Consider the following 22,594-nt stretch of genomic DNA (forward strand, 5'->3'; position numbering starts at 1 on the left):
GGTAGGACCTATACTACAGGTTCGCTGGTAGCCCCTGCCTGCTGGCTCCGCCCAGTAGGAGGAGTATAAATATTCGTGTCCTCTATTCAGCAGCCATTTTGCCAGCTGCTGTGGGAGGCCACACATCTGACTGCAATAAAGCCACAGTTGTATCCAACCTTAGTCTTTGTACAATTGATCGTGCATCAGGTATTAACAATGCGGCCATCCAGAGAAAGTTGTTAGCTGAACCAACATTGACTTTTCAGCAGGCCATTCAAATAGTATTGTCCCGAGAGAGCGCAGAACGGGGATTGCAGGAGCTACAGGGAATGGAGGTGCATGCCTTGGGGCGGAACCCCTTCCGTCCGAAAGCGTCCCCTGCGGTACCTTGGGCGAGGCGACATCCGGATCGATGCCAGTGGCCGTCGGACATTCCTCCCCAAAGGGAGCCTTTTCCAGAACCAATGGATGAGGAGCCATGTCCTTGTCAGACTTGTGGGCGCCGACCCCGTCGTGGACGCCGGTCCTGGGGGCGCCAGAGGTGCCGTCGTTCGACAGAAACTGGGGCCAGCCGAGGGGCTGGACCTTCCATTTGGATGAACCTGCGACAACTACTCCCGAGGACGTGGAAATGGAGGATGACTGCCTGCAGCTGCATTGTGTGGCAGCTCCCTGTGTGGCCCCCATTAAGGTGAAGTACTTGGTACAATGGTCACCCGCTTGAGATGGAGTTGGACACTGGCGCAGTGGTCTCCGTGATCGCCCAGAGGACATTCGAACGTATCAAGCAGGGTATACAGACCCTTACATTAACCGACACACAGGACAGGTTGGCCACCTATGCGGGGGAACCATTGGACATTGCAGGAACTACGATGACCCCTGTTGTTTATGGACGCCAGGAGGGGCGTTTCCCACTTATCGTGGTGCGCGGCCATGGGCCCAGCCTGTTGGGTCGGGACTGGTTGCGCCATTTGCGGCTGCAGTGGCAGCACATCCTCCAAACAGTTTCTGGAGGGTTGACTGAGGTGCTAGGACGATACCCAGATGTATTAGAGCCCAGTTTGGGGAAAATAAAAGGGGCCGTAGCCCGTATCCAAGTCGAACCAGGAGCCACGCCGCGCTATTTCCGGGCGCGCCCGGTGCCTTGTGCCTTGCTCGAGAAGGTAGAAGGGGAGCTCACTCGTTTGGAGACTTTGGGTATTATCAGGCCCGGCCGTTTCGCTGACTGGGCAGCACCAATTGTACCTGTTATGAAGCCAGATGCCACAGTTTGCTTGTGCTGCGACTATAAACTTGCAGTGAATACGGCTTCCCGACTCAACCGATATCCAATGCCTCGCAGAAAGGATTTCTAAGCGAAACTTGCAGGCGGACTCTCATTTACAAAATTAGATATGAGTCACGCCTACCTACAGTTGGAGCTGGACCCTGCCTCCCGGCCATATGTAACGATTAATACACACAGGGGCCTGTATGAATATACACGGTTGCCCTGTGGGGTATCCTCTGCCTGCGTTATTTTTCAACGCGTCATGGAAGGCATTTTGAGAGGTTTACCGCATGTCACTGTTTACTTAGACAACGTTTTGATTACAGGGACGTTGGAGCAGGAACATTTGGAAAATTTGGAGGCTGTCCTTCGACGCTTTTCGGAGGCCTGAGTCTGTTTACGTCGCACAAAGTGCGTCTTTCAGGTGAAGGAAGTAGTCTACCTGGGTTATCGGGTAGACCGGGAAGGTTTGCACCCCCTCGCAGAGAAGGTGCGCGCAATTCAACAGGCCCCCGCCCCGACTGACACTTCACATCTTCATTCTTTTCTCGTACCTCGTAAACTATTATGGGAAGTTCCTCCCCAATCTGGCAACTACGCTGGCCCCGTTGCACCTTCTGCTAAAGAAGAATCACACCTGGGTTTAGGGTCAGCCGCAAGAAACCGCTTTCCGGCGGGTAAAACAACAATTGTCGTCGTCTGGGTTACTTTCCCACTATGATCCTGGAAAGCCTTTGCTCATCACATATGGTGCATCCCTGTATAGTATTGGGGCCGTCCTGTCCCACAAGATGGAGAACAGGGCTGAGCGGCCGATAGCTTTTGCCTCCCGCACATTGACTGCAGCGGAAAAAAAGTACGTGCAGATCTAGAAGGACAGCCTGGCGGTGGTCTTTGCGGTGAAACGCTTCCACCAGTACGTGTATGGCCGCCACTTCACTATTGTGACTGATCATAAGCCTCTGCTGGGACTTTTCCGAGAGGATAAGCCAATACCGCCCATTGCTTCCGCGCGGATCTAGCGCTGGGCTTTGATGCTCGCTGCGTACGAGTATTCTCTGGAGCACAAACCAGGAACCCAGATAGCGAATGCTGAAGCACTGAGACAATTGCCTTTATTGACCAGCCCCATGTCGACCCCCATGACCGGTGAGGTGGTTGCAACCCTAAATTTTATGGACTCCTTGCCTGTCACGGCAGGGGCTGGTTTAGCTCACTCGGCTAAATCGCTGGTTTTTAAAGCAGACCAAGGCAGGCCAGCAGCACGGTTCGATTCCCGTATCAGCCTCCCCGGACAGGCGCCGGAATGTGGCGACTAGGGGCTTTTCACAGTAACTTCATTGAAGCCTACTCGTGACAATAAGTGATTTTCATTTCATTTCATTTCATCACAGATCCGTGAGTGGACCCAGACGGAGCCAGTCCTGTCAAAGGTTCGGCCATAATCCTGTATGGTGGGCAGCATAGACAGCTCCCAGGCGAGTTGCGGGCATTTTCCTCCAAGCTTTCAGAATTTAAAGTGGAAGACGGCATTCTTTTGTGGAGGACGCGTGTGATTGTCCCGGGAAAAGGACAGGAGCTGATGCTGAGAGACTTGCACAATTGGCATCCGGGCGTGACCAAAATGAAAATGTTGGCCCGAAGTTATGTCTGGTGGCCAGGCCTCGACACCGACATTGAGAAGGTGGCTCCATTTACCAGGAGTATCAGAAGCTTCCGCCTCTACATCACTGGGAATGGCCAGGGCGGCCTTGGGCGCGCTTGCATGCGGATTCCGCCGGCCCTTTTCAAGGGTCCATGTCCCTTCTATTAATCGATGCCCAGTCTAAATGGTTAGAGGTGCATAAGATGGTAGGCACAACGTCCTGCGCAACAATCGAGAAGATGCGTTTGTCTTTCAGTACGCATGGCCTCCCCGAGGTGCTGGTCACGGACAACGGCACTCCGTTCACAAGTGAGGAGTTTGCGAGGTTCATGAAGATGAACGGCATACGTCATATCCGCACTGCCCCTTACCACCCGGCTTCAAATGGGTTGGAAGAGCGTGCAGTGCAGACATTCAAACGAGGCCTAAAGAAGCAGTCTTCTGGGTCAATGAACACGAGACTGGCTCGTTTTTTGTTTTCATATAGGACCACCCCACATGCAGTGACTGGGGTAGCTCCCGCGGAACTCCTAATAGGCCGGAGACTTCGTACCTGCCTCAGCATGGTTTTCCCAGACATTAGCGCAAACGTACACCGCACACAAGAACGGCAGGGACATGGTTTTTCTCGGCATTGGCTGATTCGGCAGTTTGTGCCCGGTGACCCAGTGTTCGTTCGGAATTTTGCTGGTGGTGCCCAGTGGGTCCCTGGCGTTATCTTTCGCCGAACGGGCCCTATCTCTTACCAGGTGCAAGCCCAGGGGTGTCTCCAGCGCAAACATGTAGACCATGTTCGGTCCAGAAGACTACCCCTGCCAAAGATTGTCCGCCCCAGGAGCTCATTCCTACAACAGCAGAGACCAGACGCAATGGAAAGTATTCCTCACAATCTTCCTCTGGTGCCGCACTCAAAGTCTGCGCAGGTTGTTGCAGAACCGCGTGGAGATAGAGATGCTGAGATGATGGAGGCAGCAGACTCTGACTCCGAGATAGAGACACAGGACGCCTCAGAGGGGGAATCCTCGGGCCCATGGGCCGTGGATGTACAACCGTTACGCCATTCATCATGGAAGCGTCGTTCTCCGTCTCGTTACACGCTGCCCGATCTAGCGCCTCGTCCAAATGATGTCCGGCCTGCGGCAAAACAAGTCCGATGCCCTCCTTCGCCAGGGTCTTCATTGGATTCCTTGGACTTTGGGGGGGGGGGGGAATGTTATAACCTGCCTGCTTACCATTGGCTGGGGACTAATGGCAATCCCACAATCCTTTGGGAGTATGAGCTTCCCCAATGAGGGGGGGGCGGAAAAATCATTGGCAGATTCCCTGCATAAATAAAGCTGGCCAGTTTGGAACCGGCTAGAGGAGAGTGAGCAGCAAGGAAGTTGTTGCTGCTGTTGTGTATATAAGTTATTGTAAATAAATGTTATTTCTTTCTATCCTTCAACTCGTGCTGGATTCTTCGTGGCCCTCACAAAAGTGACAATATGCAGCAAGACCAGGACAATATTCAGGCTTGGGCTGACAAGTGGCAAGTAACATTCACACCGCACAAGTGCCACGCAATGACAATCTCCAACAAGAGAGAATCTAATCACCTCTCCTTGACATTCAATGGCATTACCATCACTGAATCCTCCACTATCAACATCGTGGAGGATACCATGGTGCTATGTCTTTTCGTCCGACGTCATTTCGTCCAATGACACTTCGTCCACGTCTTTTGGTCCAACGTCTTTTGGTCCTACGTCTTTTTGTCCGATGATTTTTTTCGTCAAAGACTTTTTGTGACTTGTTACGTTTTTTTGTCGGATGATTTTTTTTGTCAAAGACTTTTTGTAACTTGACTTTTTGTAACTTGCTTATTAGCACTCCACTCCACTCCCCACATTAACTTTTTGTAAATAGAAATCTTCTCTAATGCACATAGCAAGGTATAATATGCAATAAAGGATTTTTATTACCGGTCTCTTTCCTTTAACGAGCTTCGTTAAAGGATAGTTATTATCGTTCTCTTTCCTTTAACGAGCCTCGTTAAAGGATAGATATTATCGTTCTCTTTCTTAATTCGCCCATCCCGAAATGGCAAAGTTCATTGTGTCAATTTACATCAATTTTAAGTAACTTCTGGAATTTTAAGTAATTAGTAAACTTTTAGATTTTTTAACTGCATTTTTAGATTTTTTAACTGCATTTTTCAACTTGCATTTTACTTGCATTTTATCAATTACTTGCATTTTAGCAATTAAATTCACTTGCTGTAACGTACTTGCATTTTATTAATTAAATGGTTTTATACGGAGTTAATTTGTAATTGGATAATTGGACAAAAAGACGTTGGACCAAAAGACGTGGACGAAGTGTCGTTGGACGAAGTGACGTCGGACGAAAAGACGCGACACGGGATACCATTGACCAGAAACTGAACTGGACCGGTCACATAAATATTGTGGCTACAAGAGCAGGTCAGACGCTGGACATAATAAATTGATCTTTTTTGTTCCTTTCTTAAAAGTTGTAATTATTTTTTGTATGTTTTATGTATATATGTATGGAATGATCTATCAGGTCTGAATGCAGAATAATACTTTCCACTGTACCTCGATACATGTGACAGATTTGATCAATAAGCAATAAAAAGAGAGAATCTAACAATCACCCTTGACATTCAATGGCATTACCATTACTGAACCCCCCAAAATATCAACATTCTTGGGGTTGTCATTGACTAGAAACTGAATTGAAGCAGCTTTATATATACTAGGGTTACTAGAGCAGGTCAATAGAGAAATACAGCACAGAACTGGCCCTTCGGCCAACGATGTTGTGCCGAACTTTTGTCCTAGGTTAATCATAGATCATAGAATTTTGGACACTAAGGGCATTTTATCATGGCCATCCACCCAACCTGCACATCTTTGGACTGTGGGAGGAAACCGGAGCACCCGGAGGAAACCCACGCACACACGGGGAGGATGTGCAGACTCCACACAGACAGTGACCCAAGCCGAAATCGAACCTGGGACCCTGGAGCTGTGCTATCCACAATGATACCGTGCTGCCCTTAAGAACAAATTAATCTACACTCCATTATTCTACCATAATCCATGTACCTATCCAATAGCCGCTTGAAGGTCCCTAACGTTTCCGACTCAACTACTTCCACAGGCAGTGCATTCCATGCCCCCACTACTCTCTGGGTAAAGAACCTACCTCTGACATCCCCCCTATATCTTCCACCATTCACCTTAAATTTATGTCCCCTTGTAATGGTTTGTTCCACCCGGGGAAAAAGTCTCTGACTGTCTACTCTATCTATTCCCCTGATCATCTTATAAACCTCTATCAAGTCGCCCCTCATCCTTCTCCGTTCTAATGAGAAAAGGCCTAGCACCCTCAACCTTTCCTCGTAAGACCTACTCTCCATTCCAGGCAACATCCTGGTAAATCTCCTTTGCACCTTTTCCAAAGCTTCCACATCCTCCCTAAAATGAGGTGACCAGAACTGCACACAGTACTCTAAATGTGGCCTTACCAAAGTTTTGTACAGCTGCATCATCACCTCACGGCTCTTAAATTCAATCCCTCTGCTAATGAACGCTAGCACACCATAGGCCTTCTTCACAGCTCTATCCACTTGAGTGGCAACTTTCAAAGATCTATGAACATAGACCCCAAGATCCCTCTGCTCCTCTGCATTGCCAAGAACCCTACCGTTAACTCTGTATTCCGCATTCATATTTGTCCTTCCAAAATGGACAACCTCACACTTGTCAGGGTTAAACTCCATCTGCCACTTCTCAGCCCAGCTCTGCATCCTATCTATGTCTCTTTGAAGCCGACAACAGCCCTCCTCACTATCCACAACTCCACCAATCTTCGTATCATCTGCAAATTTACTGACCCACCCTTCAACTCCCTCATCCAAGTCATTAATGAAAATCACAAACAGCAGAGGACCCAGAACTGATCCCTGCGGTACGCCACTGGTAACTGGGCTCCAGGCTGAATATTTGCCATCCACCACCACTCTCTGACTTCTATCGGTTAGCCAGTTTGTTATCCAACTGGCCAAATTTCCCACTATCCCATGCCTCCTTACTTTCTGCATAAGCCTACCATGGGGAACCTTATCAAATGCCTTACTAAAATCCATGTACACTACATCCACTGCTTTACCTTCATCCACATGCTTGGTCACCTCCTCAAAGAAGTCAATAAGACTTGTAAGGCAAGACCTACCCCTCACAAATCCGTGCTGACTATCCCTAATCAAGCAGTGTCTTTCCAGATGCTCAGAAATCCTATCCCTCAGTACCCTTTCCATTACTTTGCCCCCACAAAGGCTGGGAATTCCCTTTTAAATAAATTTAGAGCACCCGATTCATTTTTTCCAATTAAGGGGCAATTTAGCGTGGCCAATCCACCTACCCTGCACATCTTTGGGTTGTGGGGCGAAACCCATGCAAACACGAGAAGACCGTGCAAACTCCACATGGACAGTGGCCCAGAGCCGAGATCGAATCTGGGACCTCGGTGCCGTGAGGCTGCAATGCGAACCACTGCACCACCTTGCTGCCCAAAGGCTGGGAATTCTGAGGAGAGTATCTCACTTCCTGACTCTCCAAAGCTGATCCACCATTTACAAGGCACAAGTCAGGAGTGTAATGGAATACTTGCCATTTGCCTGGATGAGTGCAGCTCCAACAACACTCAAGAAGCTTAACATCCAGGACAAAGCAACCCATTTGATTGGCACCCTATCCATCACCATAAACATTCATTCCCTCCATCACTGATGCATTGTTGCAGCAATGTGTATCATTTGTAGGATGTGCTGTTCCTTTGACAACACCTTCCAAACCTGCAACCTCTAACCACATAGAAGGGCAAGGGCAGCAGACGCATGTGAATACCATCACTTGCAAGTTCTTGTCCAAGCCACACACCATCCTGATTTGGAACTATATCTTGATGGGCTAAAGTCCTTGAACTCCCCCGCCCCCTGCAGCACGGTGGGTCTACCTGCACCAGTGGACTGTAGTGGTTCCAAGAATGGGGCTCACCGCCAGCTTCACAAGGGCAATTAGGGATGGACAATAAATGTTGGCCTAGCCAGCAATGCCCATGTCCCATGAAAGAATAAAAAAAGGCTAAGAAACTAATATTTAACAAACATTTGTTATGAGCCACGCTGATGGTATCTGTAAGGGTATCTCAACTTGCAACACTGGTTCGTGGGGGTATATAGTTTTGTTTTTTGGAATAGTGTGAGGAGTCAAGTGAAGCCCCAGTGAGAATAAACAGTCCAGTCATTGTGTAACAATTACTAAAGACTATTTATTACATTAAAGAAAAGACCAATACACATGAACAGGACTACAATACTCCAGGACAATTAAGTATATGAATCACTAAACACACACACAGTTTATGTAGAATGTACCCCCTGTTCCAGACTATATCTACAATCCCTGAGCTCCTTAAGACATACCCTTTCCCTAAACAACATCTAAATTAAGTAAATCTCTGAGTCAAATCCAACATATAGTTACCACACAAAACAGAGTTGATAGTCAAGTCTGGGAAATGTATTTTCCTGGTCCAGCCAAGATATTTAAACTACCGTTACAATGGTTTCTGTACGGCCTTAGCTCTAAAACGTAGATACCAGTCTAGGCTCCTGGCTTTTAGATTAGGAATTAGTCTCTCTAGTTGTTAGGTGTAAACTATCACTCTGCTTCTGAGGGTACTGGCAACTATATATGTCTGTATACCTGCATTTTACTACTTTTAAAATCATATCCCATCATGCCATTTGAATGGCTACTGCTGTCGCTAGGTAGATTTCCACCTGTTGCTGGGCAAATTGTATCCCATCGTGCTTTGTCACATTTGTGTTACTGCTGTTACTAGGCAGATCCATGACACACTTCACACTTTCCTTTTGGGTTGAGTTTCTGCTTGTATCGCCATCTGACTCTAGCAGGAAAGAATTGTTATTTGGAAACGTGGCTAGTCCTGGTCATCTGATGGGAAAAATAAAAAACGGTTGGCCATTTAGGACTGAGATGAGGAGAAATTTCTTCACTATTTCAAACTTCTCTCCTAGGATGCTTCATTGTTGAGTACATTCACAACTGAAGCCAACAGACTTTTGGGTATCAAATGGATCAATGGATGTGGGAATAGGGCGAAAACTTAGAGTTGATATATATTGTTAAGGTGAAACAAGCCACGGGGCTGATGGTTCATTTCTTAACCTGTATCTCATGTTCTTATGGTTCTACTCTGGTAGGAACCACAAGCTGCAGCTCTGTGGGCGCAGTCAGGCCTGCTGGTTATCAGTTAAAAATTGCCATGTCACTGTAATAATGCAAGAAAATACATACCAAAATCTGTTTAGTGGCAAATTGAATAGCTCAAAGATCAGAACTGAAACTTACTTTTTTAGATCACGTCTTGTTGTAGTCTAAATTGTTTAATGCCTTGTTTAAGGCTAGGGACATCAGCACAGGGGGAACACAATACATTTTTAGCTTGGGTATTTTAAATCTTCCTTTGTTGTAATCAATTTTTAAAAAACTATTTTATTACAAACATGTATCAAAGCAGGTTACAGCAAATAAACACCCCTGGAAACATACTTCCCAACAATCAACTATACAGTCTGTACAGATTTTCCCCTCCCTCCCCCCCCCCCCACCACACACCCACCCCCCCCCCCCCCCCCCCAACCCCTGCACGAACAGCACCTCAAACACGGTCACAAACATCCCCCACCTTTTCTCAAACTCCCCTGCTGAGCTCCTTAACTCATACTTTATCATCTCTAACCGCAGGATGCTGTACAGGGCATTCAACCAAGCCGCTACCCCCGGTGGTGACGCCGACCGCCACTCCAGCAAAATTCGCCGTCATGCAATCAGAGAGGCGAAGGCCACAACATTGGCCTTCCTTCTCTCCATGAGCTCCGGCTTCTCTGAAAGTCCAAATATCGCCACCAAACGGTCTAGGTCCACCTCCTCCTCCTCCACTACCCTGGCTAAGACCACGAACACTCCCGCCCAGAATCTTCCCAAATTTTTGCAACCCAAAACATGTGCACGTGATTCGCTGGCCCCCGCCCACACCTCTCACATTCATCTACTACCTCCTGAAAGAACCCACTCATTCTCACCCAAGTCATATGCACCCTGTGCACCACCTTAAACTGTATCAGGCTCATCCTTGCACAAGAGGATGTCCCATTTACCCTTCGCAGTGCCTCACTCCATACTCCCCAATTGATCTCCCCTCCCAACTCCGCATCCCATTTCTCCTTGATCTTCACCACCCGTTCACCTCCCTGCTCCCCCAGCCACTTATATATATCCTCAATTTTTCCCTCCCCTTCCACATCCGGAAGCAGCAGTCGCTCCAGCAGGGTGTATCCCGGCAACCCCCTCCAGACCTTTCGTGCAAAGTCCCTAACCTGCAGATACCTGAACTCACTATCCCGCGGCAGCTCTACCCTCTCCCTTAGCTTGCTGTAATCAATTTAAATTACTTTTTTGTCATGCAAAAAATAAATGATCAGGAAAGAAATCATATAATTGAATTTATTGTGAAATTTAAAATTTATATGTAACTTTCAGAAACACATATTGAGAACTATGCATTGAAAATAAAATAAAGGAAAAATCCATTATCACAAGTATACACGTAAGTTGAAGTGTAATGGCTGTGTACATTTGAAGAAACATTTTAGTGTTTTATAACTTCCATTAATGATCATGATACCCCAAGATATTTCTATATGTGCAACATTTCTAGTCTATGGACATCTGATGCATTGGGGAAACCCAAGTATTGTTTTATGTCCACTGGTACACCTATCTTGTGCTTTGTTGCTGTAAGTTGACACTGAAATGGGAGAGCAAAAATAAAGAGAAACACACAATGATAGAAAGCTTAGGAAGCAAAAAGACAAAAAGGAATATTGGCAGACTGACAAGGAGAGTCAAGAAATTGAATGGCCACACTAAAACTGAAATATAATGCAATTTAGGAATGGATATTATGGAAGACAAGGAGAATGACTGATATTGATATTAGCAGAAAATAGATTATTCATGAAAGTACTACTAAGATTGTAGTCCTGTGGGAATAAAACAAGGGGAAAAAATACTTTATTTGGCAAGACAAACATTCAAGCCCAGTCCAGAAAACATAGGCGCAGGTTAGGGGCTGTTAGTAGCATATTGGTAATTTTGCTGGCCTAGTAATCCAGAGGGGTCATGGGTCCAAACCCCAAGAATTCAGTTACTAAATCTGGAATATAATGCTGGTCTCAGAAATGGTAACCATGACAACTATCATTGATTGTTGCAAAAAACCATCAGGTTCACTAATGTCCCTTTGGGAAGAAAATCTGCCATCCTTATCCAGTTTGATCTAGATGTTACTACAGGTTCACAGTAATGTGATAGACTGCCTTGTGGAATGGCCTGGCAAGCCACTCAGTTCAAGCACAATTTAGGGTGTGGACATCACTAGCAAAGCCAACATTTATTGCCCATCTCAAATTGTGGGAATGAAGAAACAAAAAGGCTCATCAAGTCAAGCGTTAGGAATCCTCAAGTGTGCATAAAAATGCTACTGGAGTCCAACAGTAACATTTATCAGTAAATTTTCCACCAATTGGGTAGTTTTACCTTAATATTAGGTTAGGCCAAATTGATTGCTGCGTTATGTTTGATTTGTGACCTTTTTCCTTTGCTACAATCTTTACCACGAAGGACAACAATCGTAATATCACAGGAACACCGTAGCTTTTAAATTTCCATCTAAGTCGCATGTCATCTTTATGGTTGCTTCATTATTTGAATAGCGAGAGTGCCATTACCAGAAGGACTGCAAAGGAGAAGGCCTGGCACTACTTTCTCTAACCAAGTGGGGATAAGCAATAAATATGATGTGGCCAGAATCGCCTGGAACTTGAACACGAATCGAAAAAAGTCCAATGTCATTGCCTATAATGACATGTATCTGTTTTCAGAAAGATGTAAATCTTACACCAGCCAGCGTGCATTGTACTGTAGACGTCCAAATGCCAACAAGGCATACTGAGCAAAGTATTTGGAGGGTTTTAGTCAAGAGATGGGCGAACCATCTGCAGGGGACCCACTATGGGTTAGAATTCTCCACCCTGGAAATGAAGCGCTGTCCGTTCCTCCGCCGCCTGGCAGCCTCTCAACCGAACATGCTGGTCACGGCCCAGCTGATTGACAGACGACGGAACCGTACAGAATAGTGGCTTTATACAAAAGCGCCAATCAGAGTGAAGGGGGCGGGACCGACCCCCCGAGTTGGCGGTTTGGTGGACGCTTGCGGACGGTTTACCGAATCTCCTTCCCCCCCCCCGCACGAGGTCGAGTGGTCCGCGGCCTAGTGCTCCAACTACTACCACCCCAATCCCCGGGCCGCCGCAATCTCTCCATACCTCAGCCCGCTGACTGGCCGGCGGAGACAGGACAGGACCTTGTTTGTTTATTTATTCATTCATTCACATTACGACGGGGCCTGATTACGTTTTATAAACGGTCTTGCCGCAGCACTGCAAAGTTCAAGCCGGTTGGACGGCTGTGGTCGAGGCCTTCCTCAGCCGCCGGTGCTGCTGCTGGCATCTGATCTGCCGCGCTGCCCGCGTGAGCCGGATCGGCCGCCCGCTACCTCTCGTCATGCCAGTGAGGAACAAGTCGAAATCGTCGAGCAGGGACACGGCTCAGAATGTGGATAACCACCCGGTGGCAGACGCCCGGGAGCAGGAGGTGGAATTTAAACCCGAAGAGAACCGGAGCGACCCCGACATTGTCAAGTCCCCCAGTGACCACAAAGAGTACAGGTAAGGTCAACCTGACGAACCCCCTCCCCTACAGCCAGGGGTTCATTGCTTCGTTCCTCCAGAAGGATATTCTTCTTCTGTCATTTTTGTTAGTTTAAAGCACCCAAAGAAGGAACCAAACCATCCGTGGGGGGAGGGGGGCTGTGTGTGTGTGAGAGAAGCTACCTGCATGGGAAGCTGCTCCCTGGGAAACGTTTTATTATTTTGCAGCAACGAAAATCCGGGAGCAATTTCCTACCTTGTTTTCAGGTGGGGTAGATTGCATTTGGTCGCAGCTCCAAGCAGTAAGTCACAGGGGGGTGTAGTGACTGTTGCATGGGCAGACGTAGCAGTGTATATAAAACAGGATTCCCACAAATAACAATCGGAACCTTTCAGCTGGGGTAGGAAATGTGTTACTTTTCATTCGCAAAAAGGAAACAGCAGTAATACTGGAAAAGTAAATAGTTAACACCTTTTTGTTACGGAATGTGGAACGTTTTCGAGGGACCTAAATGATACAAATTATTTATTAGATTTTTCGGAGATACTTTGTGTGAAGAAATTACTTGTGGAGATTAGAATGTTTCCAACATATCGGTATCTTCAAAAAATAATGGCCGTCACAACAATGTTGCTTGTATCGATTTCGTGCGTTCAGTTGTCACTCAATTTATGATGTGTAGTGGCGGATGTTGAGCTGGGATACGATTTGCGCATCGCCCAGATTAGAGTACACTCTGATAAATCGACTCCCACCCTTTGCTCCATATTTGATTTACTTAAACTACGGGTTAAGCAGAAGAAAAAGGAGTTTTTTAGTAATTAGTTCAAACATGAATTAAATTGAAACATGCATTTCAGAGTCGTTGTCTATGATGTCAGAATGGAATGTATGAAAATCGCTTATTGTCACGAGTAGACTTCAATGAAGTTACTGTGAAAAGCCCCTAGCCACATTCCGGCACCTATCGGGGAGGCTGTTCGAACCGTGCTGCTGGTCTGCTTTCAAAGCCAGCGATTTAGCCCAGTGTGCTAAACACCCCCCCCATTATTTGGGCAGCACAGTACCGCAAGTGGATAGCACTGTGGCTTCACAGCGCCAGAGTCCCAGGTTCAATTCCATGCTGGGTCACTGTCACGGAGTCTGCACATTCTCCCCCTGTATGTGTGGGTTTCCACTGGGTGCTCTGGTTTCCTCCCACAGTCCAAAGACATGCAGGTTAGGTGGATTGGCCATGATAAATTGCCCTTAGTGTCCAAAAAGGTTCGAAGGGGTTATTGGGTTACGGGAATATGGTGGAGTGAGGGTTTAAGTGGGTTGGTGCAGACTCAATGGGCCGAATGGACGTTCTGAATTCTCTCTCTGTCTGCCCGAATAAGCACTGGAATTTGGCGACTTGGGGCTTTTCACAGTAACTTCATTGCAGTGTTCATGTCAGCCTACTTGTGACAATAAAGGTTATTATTATAAGATAAAAACAAATTACTTTGCTGGAATCTGAAAAGAAATGCGGGAAAATCTCAGCAGGTCTGGCAGCATCTGTGGGGAGAGAAAAGAGCTAACGTTTCGAGTCCGATGACTCTTGTCAAAGCACTTTTAGCTTTTGAAACGTTAGCTCTTTTCTCTCCCTACAGATGCTGCCAGACCTGCTGAGATTTTCCAGCATTTTCTCTCATTATTATAAGATGTTGCCTGACCTGCTGAATATTTCCAGCACTTTCATTTACTTTGGATTTCCAGAATCCACAGTATTTTGCTATTATTTTAGTTTCAAGCCCCTTTTAACAATGTTAATCACGGCCAGTCAATATATGGTACTGAAAGTTACCCATTACAAATGCATTTTATCTATCTTTCTTTTCTCTCTCATCCAGTCTTTTTTCTCTCTTTGTACCTGATGTGGCCTTTAATTTACATCCAGTCTCTGCTCTGTAAATTTCATAACCATAACCATAAAATTTCAACATATGAATTAAAAGAAAATGTCAAATAATTATAAAATAAGATGTGGTTACGAACAAACATCTCAAAAGATTTAATAATGAATGCTAACACTTTTATTAGAGCCCTTTTGGTATAAAATAAATTTTTTTGCATGGTATGCTTTCAAAAATATATATATATATATTCTATGCTTTCAAAATATATTTCAGATATATCCAACTGGAAAATGGTATAAGCGTGCTCTTAATCTCCGACTTGTTCACTAGTCGAGCAGAAACGTCTGATTCGGACATGCAGGTTGAGGAAGAGGGTGGTGATGATGATGGTTCTGAGAACGCATCAGATGATGATGATGATGATTCTGCAGAAGAACCTCTTGAGGATGTCGAAGAGGATGAATTTGGAGCTTTAGTTGAGGGATGTGCTGGAAGCAAAAGAAATTCAGAAAAGCAGGTAAAGATTTTCTTTTGCATTGAGCCAAGCCGTTGATTTCTAATTAACTCCTAATGGCATTGGATTGTGAAAATCCACATCCGTGACCCTGGAGTGGCACTTGTACAATTATAACCTGATGTACTGCAAGTAGAAATGGAGATAATTATGAAGCCATTATAAAAAGAATTCAACTTAATATATGTAAACATATAACTAATATATACATTTTCATTGCAATTTTAAAGCACACAACTTTGTGACAATGAGCAATTCAAAAAAAATTGAGAAATGTATAAATTTTTGATTTAGTTAATTAAGGATTATCTATCAATTAGATCCATAGAATACATTTCCTGTTCAAATTGATGTCAGTTATTTGTTGTGTGTGTTCCCATTTTCAAATAACATTGCATTTATGCTACAATTTTATTTTGCACTAAAATTCTCCTTTTGCGCCTCACCTTTTTCCACCCCTCTTGTCTAAAATTCTCACTCTTGACTGCCGGTGGCGACATGTATGTGGAGGTCGCACTTGTAGAGTCTTTGTTTTTTGGGTTTTAAGCCTGCTCTCCGGGGTACATTTTGGATGAGCTGGTGTGAGAAACCATAAGGAGTTGGGGAAATGTTGAAGTCCTAGAGGAAAGGTCTTGGAAAGAAGGGGGTGAGTGAGTCCGCAGACAGGCGTTGCTGTGAGTCCAGCAGGAAGAAAGGTAACGGGGGCTGGCTTGTCAGGTAGGGCTGATCCCAGCATAGTTGAAACTATGGACGGCATGGCGGCATAGTGGTTAGCACTACTGCTTACGCCGCCGAGGACCCAGGTTCGATCTGGGCACTGAGTCACTGTCTGCATGGAGTTTGCACGTTCTGTGTCTGCATGGGTTTCACCACCACAACCAAAAGATGTGGAGGTGGATTGGCCATGCTAAATTGCCCTTTAAATTGGAAACAATAATTGGGTACCCTAAATTTTTAAATTATTTTTTAAAAAATGGTTGAAACTCTGACCAAGGTGATGTCAGTGGAGTTTGAAAAGCTGTTCGCCAAACATTTAGAGGAGCTTTGGAGGGGGATGACTGCTTTGCTTAAAGAGTGGGTGGAGGAGGCACTTGTCCTTTTAAAGGTTACATTAATTAAGACATTGGTCGAGGTGCGGGAACAAGGGGAGTAGATGAAAGGGTGTAGGAGACATTGTCACAGCCAGTTCACCTCGATGGGTGAGGGACTGTGAAGGGTGGCGAAGGTCAATAAAGGACTCTGAGCTAAGGTGGAGGACCTGGTGACCAAGTCAAGGAGATAAAGTTTGTGGGTCTGCCCAAGGGGATGGAGGGCCTGAGGCCGACTGAGTATTTTGCAAAGATGTTTGCCGAGTTGATGGGAGAGGAAGAAGAGCCCTCCCTCTATGCGCTGGACAGGACACAACGCTTGTTGCAGCCTTAGCCTAAAACAAATGAGCCACCACGGGCGGTCATAGTCTGCTTTTACAGCTACCACGAGGAGGCAAAGGTTTTGAGCTGGGCAAAGCAGAGATGGGAGGTGAAGTGGGAAGGTGCTGATATACATATATAACCAAGATCTGACAGTGGAGTTGGTGAGAAGGTTGGCTGCTTTTGGAAGGATGAAGGTGGCATCGTGCAGCAGCTGGGTGAGGTTTGGAGTGGTCTTACGGGTGGCACGGTAGCACAGTGGTTAGCACTGTTACTTCACAGTACCAGGTACCTGGGTTCGATTCCCGGCTTGGGTTACTGTCTGCTTAGTCTGCATGTTCTCGCTGTATCTGTGGGTTTCCTTCTACATTTTCCAAAAGAATGTTAGGTGATTTGGACATTCTGAATTCTCCTACAGTGTACCCAAACAGGTGCAGGAGTGTGGTGACTAGGGGATTTTCACAGTAACTTCATTGCAGCGTTAATTGTAGGGCAGCACAGTGGGGACGGCATGGTAGCACAATGGTTGGCACTGTTGCTTCACAGCTCCAGTGTCTTAGTTTCGATTTCCGGCTTGGGTCACTGTGCAAAATCTGAACGTTCCCCCTGTGTCTTTGTGGATTTCCTCCCGCAAGTCCCGAAAGACGTGCTGTTAGGTAATTTGGACATTCTGAATTCTCCCTCTGCGTATCCAAACAGGCGGCGGATTGTGGCGATTAGGGGTTTTTCACAGTAACTTCATTGCAGTGTTAATGTAAGCCTACATGTGACAAAGATTATTATTATTAATTTTTTAATAAGCGGTTTTTTTACATGTGGTCTTGCTTCTAATGGATGTGCTTTTTTCTCTTTGTTTTTTAAAAATAAATTTAGAGTGCCCAATTATTTTTTTCCAATTAAGGGGCAATTTAGCGTGGCCAATCCACCTAACCTGCACATCTTTGGGCTGTGCGGTGAGACCTGCGCAGCCAGTGGGAGAATGTGCAAACTCAACATGGACAGTGACCTGGGGACGGGATTGAACCCTGGTCCTCAAGCACCGTGAGGCAGCAGTGCTAACCACTCTAGGATTGATTTTTTTTCATGGTGGGGAAGGCACTGTTGCCTGGAGTTCGGGTAGAGTATTCGGCAATTGTGATCTCTCATCACGCTTCGCATTGGATGGATGTGGTACTGGAGAAGGGGGCAGCCCAGAAGCCGGGGTGGGGGATATATGCAGGGTTGTTGGTGGATTAGAGTTTCTGTGATAAGATGGGAAGGTGATTGAGGAGTATGTGGGGGGAGGTCTCGCCGTCGGTGGTCTGGGAGGTGATCTTGTTTAAGGCTAAGGTGAATAGTTGATATTTCGTAGTCGGGCTCCTGGGTGGGGGACATAATGGGCTTGCTTTAAAGATTTGGGGCATTCTCTGGGTATAAGGTGAATTTGGGGCACAGTGACTACTTCGTGTTTTCTCTCCATGGGTAGGAGCTGAGGTGGGGGGGCTGCCATTTCATCTGGCAGCGTCTCACTTTAGGTATTTGGGGATGCAGGTGGCCTGGGATTGGGCAGGTCTTTGGAAGTTCAATTTCTCTAGCTTGGTGGGGAGGGTGAAGGCTGATTTGTTGAGGTGTGTCATGGGAGTGTCTCTTCACGAAAGGTTTTTGTCTTTTCACATTGTTTCAGTGATGTGATTGAGCTGTGGCTGTGAGGTTAAATATATTTTCTTCTCCTTGTTCACATTTTCTCCCAAATTTACATCCAACAATAAACAATAATCAGTAATGAATGTATTGTCAATCCCCATTTCAATAGCAACAATCCCATCCTCCCACTAAACCCCAGACATTGGCCCGCATGTTAACATAAACAAATGACAAAAAGGAATCAGGAATCACCCATCGTCACCATCAACACTTACAGTCCCCTTGCCCCCAACCCCCCCTAATGTTCAATGTGATCCAATTCTCGGAAGTGCATAATGAATAACACCCATGAATTGTAGAACCCCTCCATCCTTCTGCTCAGTTCAAATTTGACCTTTTCAAGTGTTGAGCATTCCAGCAGGTCCCCCCACCACGAGCACCACTTTAGAGATTGCCCTAAACACCCCCTTCCAGTAATCCTCCAGCTTTGGACAGGACCAAAGCATGTGAATGTGGTTTGCGGCCCCCCCGCAATGTTCTCACACATCTTCTACTCTCTCAAAGAGCCGGCTCATCCTCGCCCTTGTAAGGTGTGCTCTATATACCACCTTCAGCTGTATCAGCCCCAACCTTGCACACGAGGTGGAGGCGTTCACCCTCCGGAGCACCTCACACCAGAACCCCTCCTCCATACCCTCTCCGAATCTTCCTCCCACTTTGCCTTGATCCCTTCTAGTGGCGCCTTCTCCTCCTCCAAAATAGCCCCGTTAACCACCTATACTACCCCCTTCTCCAGTCCCCCTGTCGTAAGCACCACCTCCAGCAATGTGGAAGCCGGTTCTACTGGGAAGCTCTGTATCTCCTTTCTGGCAAAGCCTCGAACCTGCATGTATCTAAATATTTCTCCCTGCTCCAGCCCATACTTCGCTCAAAGCTCCTTCAATCCTGCAAAACGACCCCCAAGAAATAAATCTTTTAGTGTCCTAATTCCTTTCTCCTCCCATCTCTGAAAATTACCATCCCATTTCCCTGGCTCAAATCTATAGTTCCCCCGAATCGGCATTTCTCTTGACCCTGCCCCCAACCCGAAGTGCTGTTGAAACTGCCTCCAAATTCTCAACAAAGCTATTACTACCGGACTCCCTGGGTATCTCCCCGGGGCCGTCGGGAGCGGCACTGTTGTGAGTTTTGTTTTTACTTTTGCTTTAGTTTTCATTGCTGTGGACACAGACAAAGAAAATAAGTGTTTTGGCCTGTCTCCCCCTGTTTTCATTTTAAAGAGATAAAATCCAATTGATTATAGCTGCCCGCTTTGGTAACTTAAAAGATAATGTTTCCTTTCCGGGAGGGTTTAAACCTGCCGGTGAAACGTGTTCAGAATATCAGTATTGTTCAAGTGAGGGTGCAGAGTGTTGGGCCACGTCCTTGCAAAACTGGCTTTTGGTTTATGGGATTTTGTTTTTAAATTGGAACAGTTAAGGTGGAAATTCATTAAGTGTTATATGTAGATTACTGTAGCTGTGGGGTGACTTTATGTTTGTAATTGACAAAAATCTTGCTGTGTGTGTATACATGTATGTTAACTAAGTTCTTAGAGTAAAGCTTGTTTTGATTAAAGTGTCTAGGAAGTCTGTTCAATCACGCTTGAAGGGAAGGCTCTTGTGCTCATCCTAGCCAAATTCAACATAAAGGTTGTAGGTCAGGCTGTCAGAAACTGCTGCTCTTCCACTTCCACTTCTCCCTTCAATAAAAAAAACACAACTCAAATAATTCCAGTTCAGCCTCAGTTGCCAGGATGAAGGATGGAGACTGCCTCGGGGACTCGCATTAGCTTTGGTCTTCCTATATAATTCCAAAGTTAGGTGTGAAAAGTGTCAACTATCCATTGACTCTGAAGTTCTGAGGCTCTGCTTGTTTCTGTCTCTTTTTTCTCTTTGGAGCAAAAAGTTGTTTTTATTTTTGATTCCATCTGTCTCCCTATGTTGTTGACCTAGCTGCTCCACTTGCCTTCCCGCCCTTGCTGCTGATTTTGTCAGCTTTGACAAAGGGTCATCTGGACTCAACGTTAGCTCTTTTCTCTCCCTACAGATGCTGCCAGTCCTCCTGTGATTTTCCAGCATTTTCTTTTTGGTTGCTGTTTTTGTCAGTGGGCTACCTGTGACATTTCAAGGAGGAATTCACCCACCAACCCCTTCATATATTTTGAACCCTGCCATAGAGCCAGCTGTTTTGGCAGAACGCAAACTGAGTATTGTTGAGCAGATTATCAATCTATCAAAACTATTGACACCTGGAACATTAAGATAGTCTCCAGCTATATTTCTTGCTCTGCTGCAAGCTGTCGTCTTAAACTCCAATCCCTGTCTTCTCTACCTTTAGCTCCAGTAAATGGCATGAGGAACCCTTAGATTTCTTTGTCACTAGGATTGAGACTGAATTGGTTCTCTTGTTTCCTGTCTCCTCATTGAGCCCATATTGTCCACCAGACCTATCTCTTACTTCCATTTAAAAAAATACTTTTATTCTCCTTTTTCACATTTTCATCCAAATTTACACCCATCAACAAACAATCAGTGGTAGCAATGCAATGACAATCCCTTCCTCCTACCTACCGCCAAACAACCCTCACAATTTTAAATACAAACATCAAAGAAAAAGAATCGGGAATCCACCATCACCCCATACGTAGCCACTAGTCACTAACAACATACAGAGTCCAACCCCCTCACCCACCTAATGTTCAATGTCCTCCAATTCTTGAAAATGCATAATAAACAAGTCCAGGTATTGTAGAACCCTTTCCTCCTTCCCTTCGACTCAAACTTCACTTTCTCAAGTGTTAAGAACTCCAGCAGATCCCCTTGCCACGCCACGCACAGGGTGGAGAAGCTGACCTCCACGCCAAGAGGACCCGCCTTCGGGCGATCAGTGAGGCGAAGGCTAAGACATCTGCCTTCACATCTGCTTCCAACCTCGGCCGATCCAATACCCCGAATATGGCTTCAAGGGGACCTGGTTCAAGTTTCATATGCACCACCTTCAAGATTACCCTGAAGACCACTTCCAATACCCCTTCAGCTTTGGAGAGGACTGAAACATATGAACGTGATTTGCGGGGCCTCCCCCACAATGCTCAGACGCATCCTCTATCCCCTCAAAGAGTCGGCTCATCCTTGTCTTTGTGAGGTGCGCCCTGCACACACCTTCAGCTGTATCAGCCTCAACCTCGCGCACGAGGTTGAAGCATTCATCCTCCGGAGCACCTCACCACAAACCCTCCTCCATGCCCACACCCACTTTGTCTTAATCCCCTCTAGTGATGCCTTCTCTTCTCTTCCAGAATCACCCCATAAATCACCGTCACCACCCCCCTCTCCAGTCCTCTTGTCAGCATCTCCTCCAACAGTGTGGGGGCCGGCGCCACCAGAAAGCTCTGTATCTCCTATCTCGGACTTGCATATACCTAAACATCTCCCCCTGCCCCAACCCATGTTTCGTCCCCAGCTCCTCCAGTTCCGCAAACCGGCCTCCATAAAGCAAATCCTTTAATGCCGTAATTCCCTTCTCCTCCCATCTCCAAAAGCTCCCATCCCACTTTCCTGGCTCAAATCTATAATTCCCCCGAATCAGCATTTCCCTGACCCCCAGATTTCCAATGTTGCTACTACCACCGGACTCCCAGAATATATCTTCTTTCCCCACCCCCTCAATAAACGAGGTAATCATCTTTTCAACTTCCTTCAATTGGAAGTGGTATAGAACAGGTATATATTGCTGTGATACATGATTTGTTCTTCTCCAGTTACTCCACAAAATGGAACACTTTGGAAATGGGGCACAGCATTAAATCAATGACAGGAGATATCGTGCTACCAATATTTGCATATTGAATCTTTGCAACTGTTTTAAACTTAAATAAATGCAGAACTAATTTCTTATTGTTTTTAAGTAGATAAGTCTTACTTTATGGTATAAGATGTTATTGTCTGAATGGCCTCCTCCTGTATATTTCTATGATTCTATAAAATGTGGGGCATATATGCAGTGAAAGAGGGAGAGATAGAATGTTGGTTTATTGATCTTTCTCTTAATATTGTCTACACTGCTGCAGGCAGGGAGGTTTCGACACGTGGGGAAGGAAAATTGTAGATGAATTTCTCACCATCTTGCAAGCTGGTTTCACAGCAACATTGGCACATGCCTTTGAGCAAGTTATCTGTCTTTTCTAGTGAGAAGAGAAGAAAATTAATTTATTCGTACATCTAAATATTTTCTTGCATTCATTGTTTGTAGTCAGCAGCTGCTCTTTGTGTTGGGATTGGAAGTTTTAGCGATCCTGATGATCTTCCAGGACTGGCACATTTTTTGGAACACAGTGAGTTAAGTCTGTTTACAGTTCAAT

The 22,594-nt window shown here is 45.9% G+C and overlaps 1 protein-coding gene and 1 long non-coding RNA gene across 2 annotated transcripts in view; one reads left to right on the forward strand and one right to left on the reverse strand.

Annotated features, from left to right (window-relative positions):
- Positions 1–8,212: 8,212 nt before the first annotated feature.
- On the reverse strand, positions 8,213–12,620 carry LOC119964587. Its single transcript, XR_005460332.1, has 2 exons — positions 11,955–12,620; positions 8,213–8,926 (listed from the first exon to the last, which is right to left on the reverse strand). It is a non-coding gene; the product is annotated as an uncharacterized LOC119964587 (long non-coding RNA).
- The window catches only part of LOC119964582 (nardilysin-like), a 133,730-nt gene continuing 123,755 nt past the window's right edge, over positions 12,620–22,594 (forward strand). Inside the window, 3 exon segments of the mRNA XM_038794258.1 lie at positions 12,620–12,783; positions 14,920–15,163; positions 22,486–22,567. Of these exon segments, the coding sequence (XP_038650186.1) occupies positions 12,620–12,783; positions 14,920–15,163; positions 22,486–22,567 (490 nt within the window).

Source organism: Scyliorhinus canicula, chromosome 4 (assembly GCF_902713615.1).
Source record: "Scyliorhinus canicula chromosome 4, sScyCan1.1, whole genome shotgun sequence".
Taxonomy (NCBI): domain Eukaryota; kingdom Metazoa; phylum Chordata; class Chondrichthyes; order Carcharhiniformes; family Scyliorhinidae; genus Scyliorhinus; species Scyliorhinus canicula.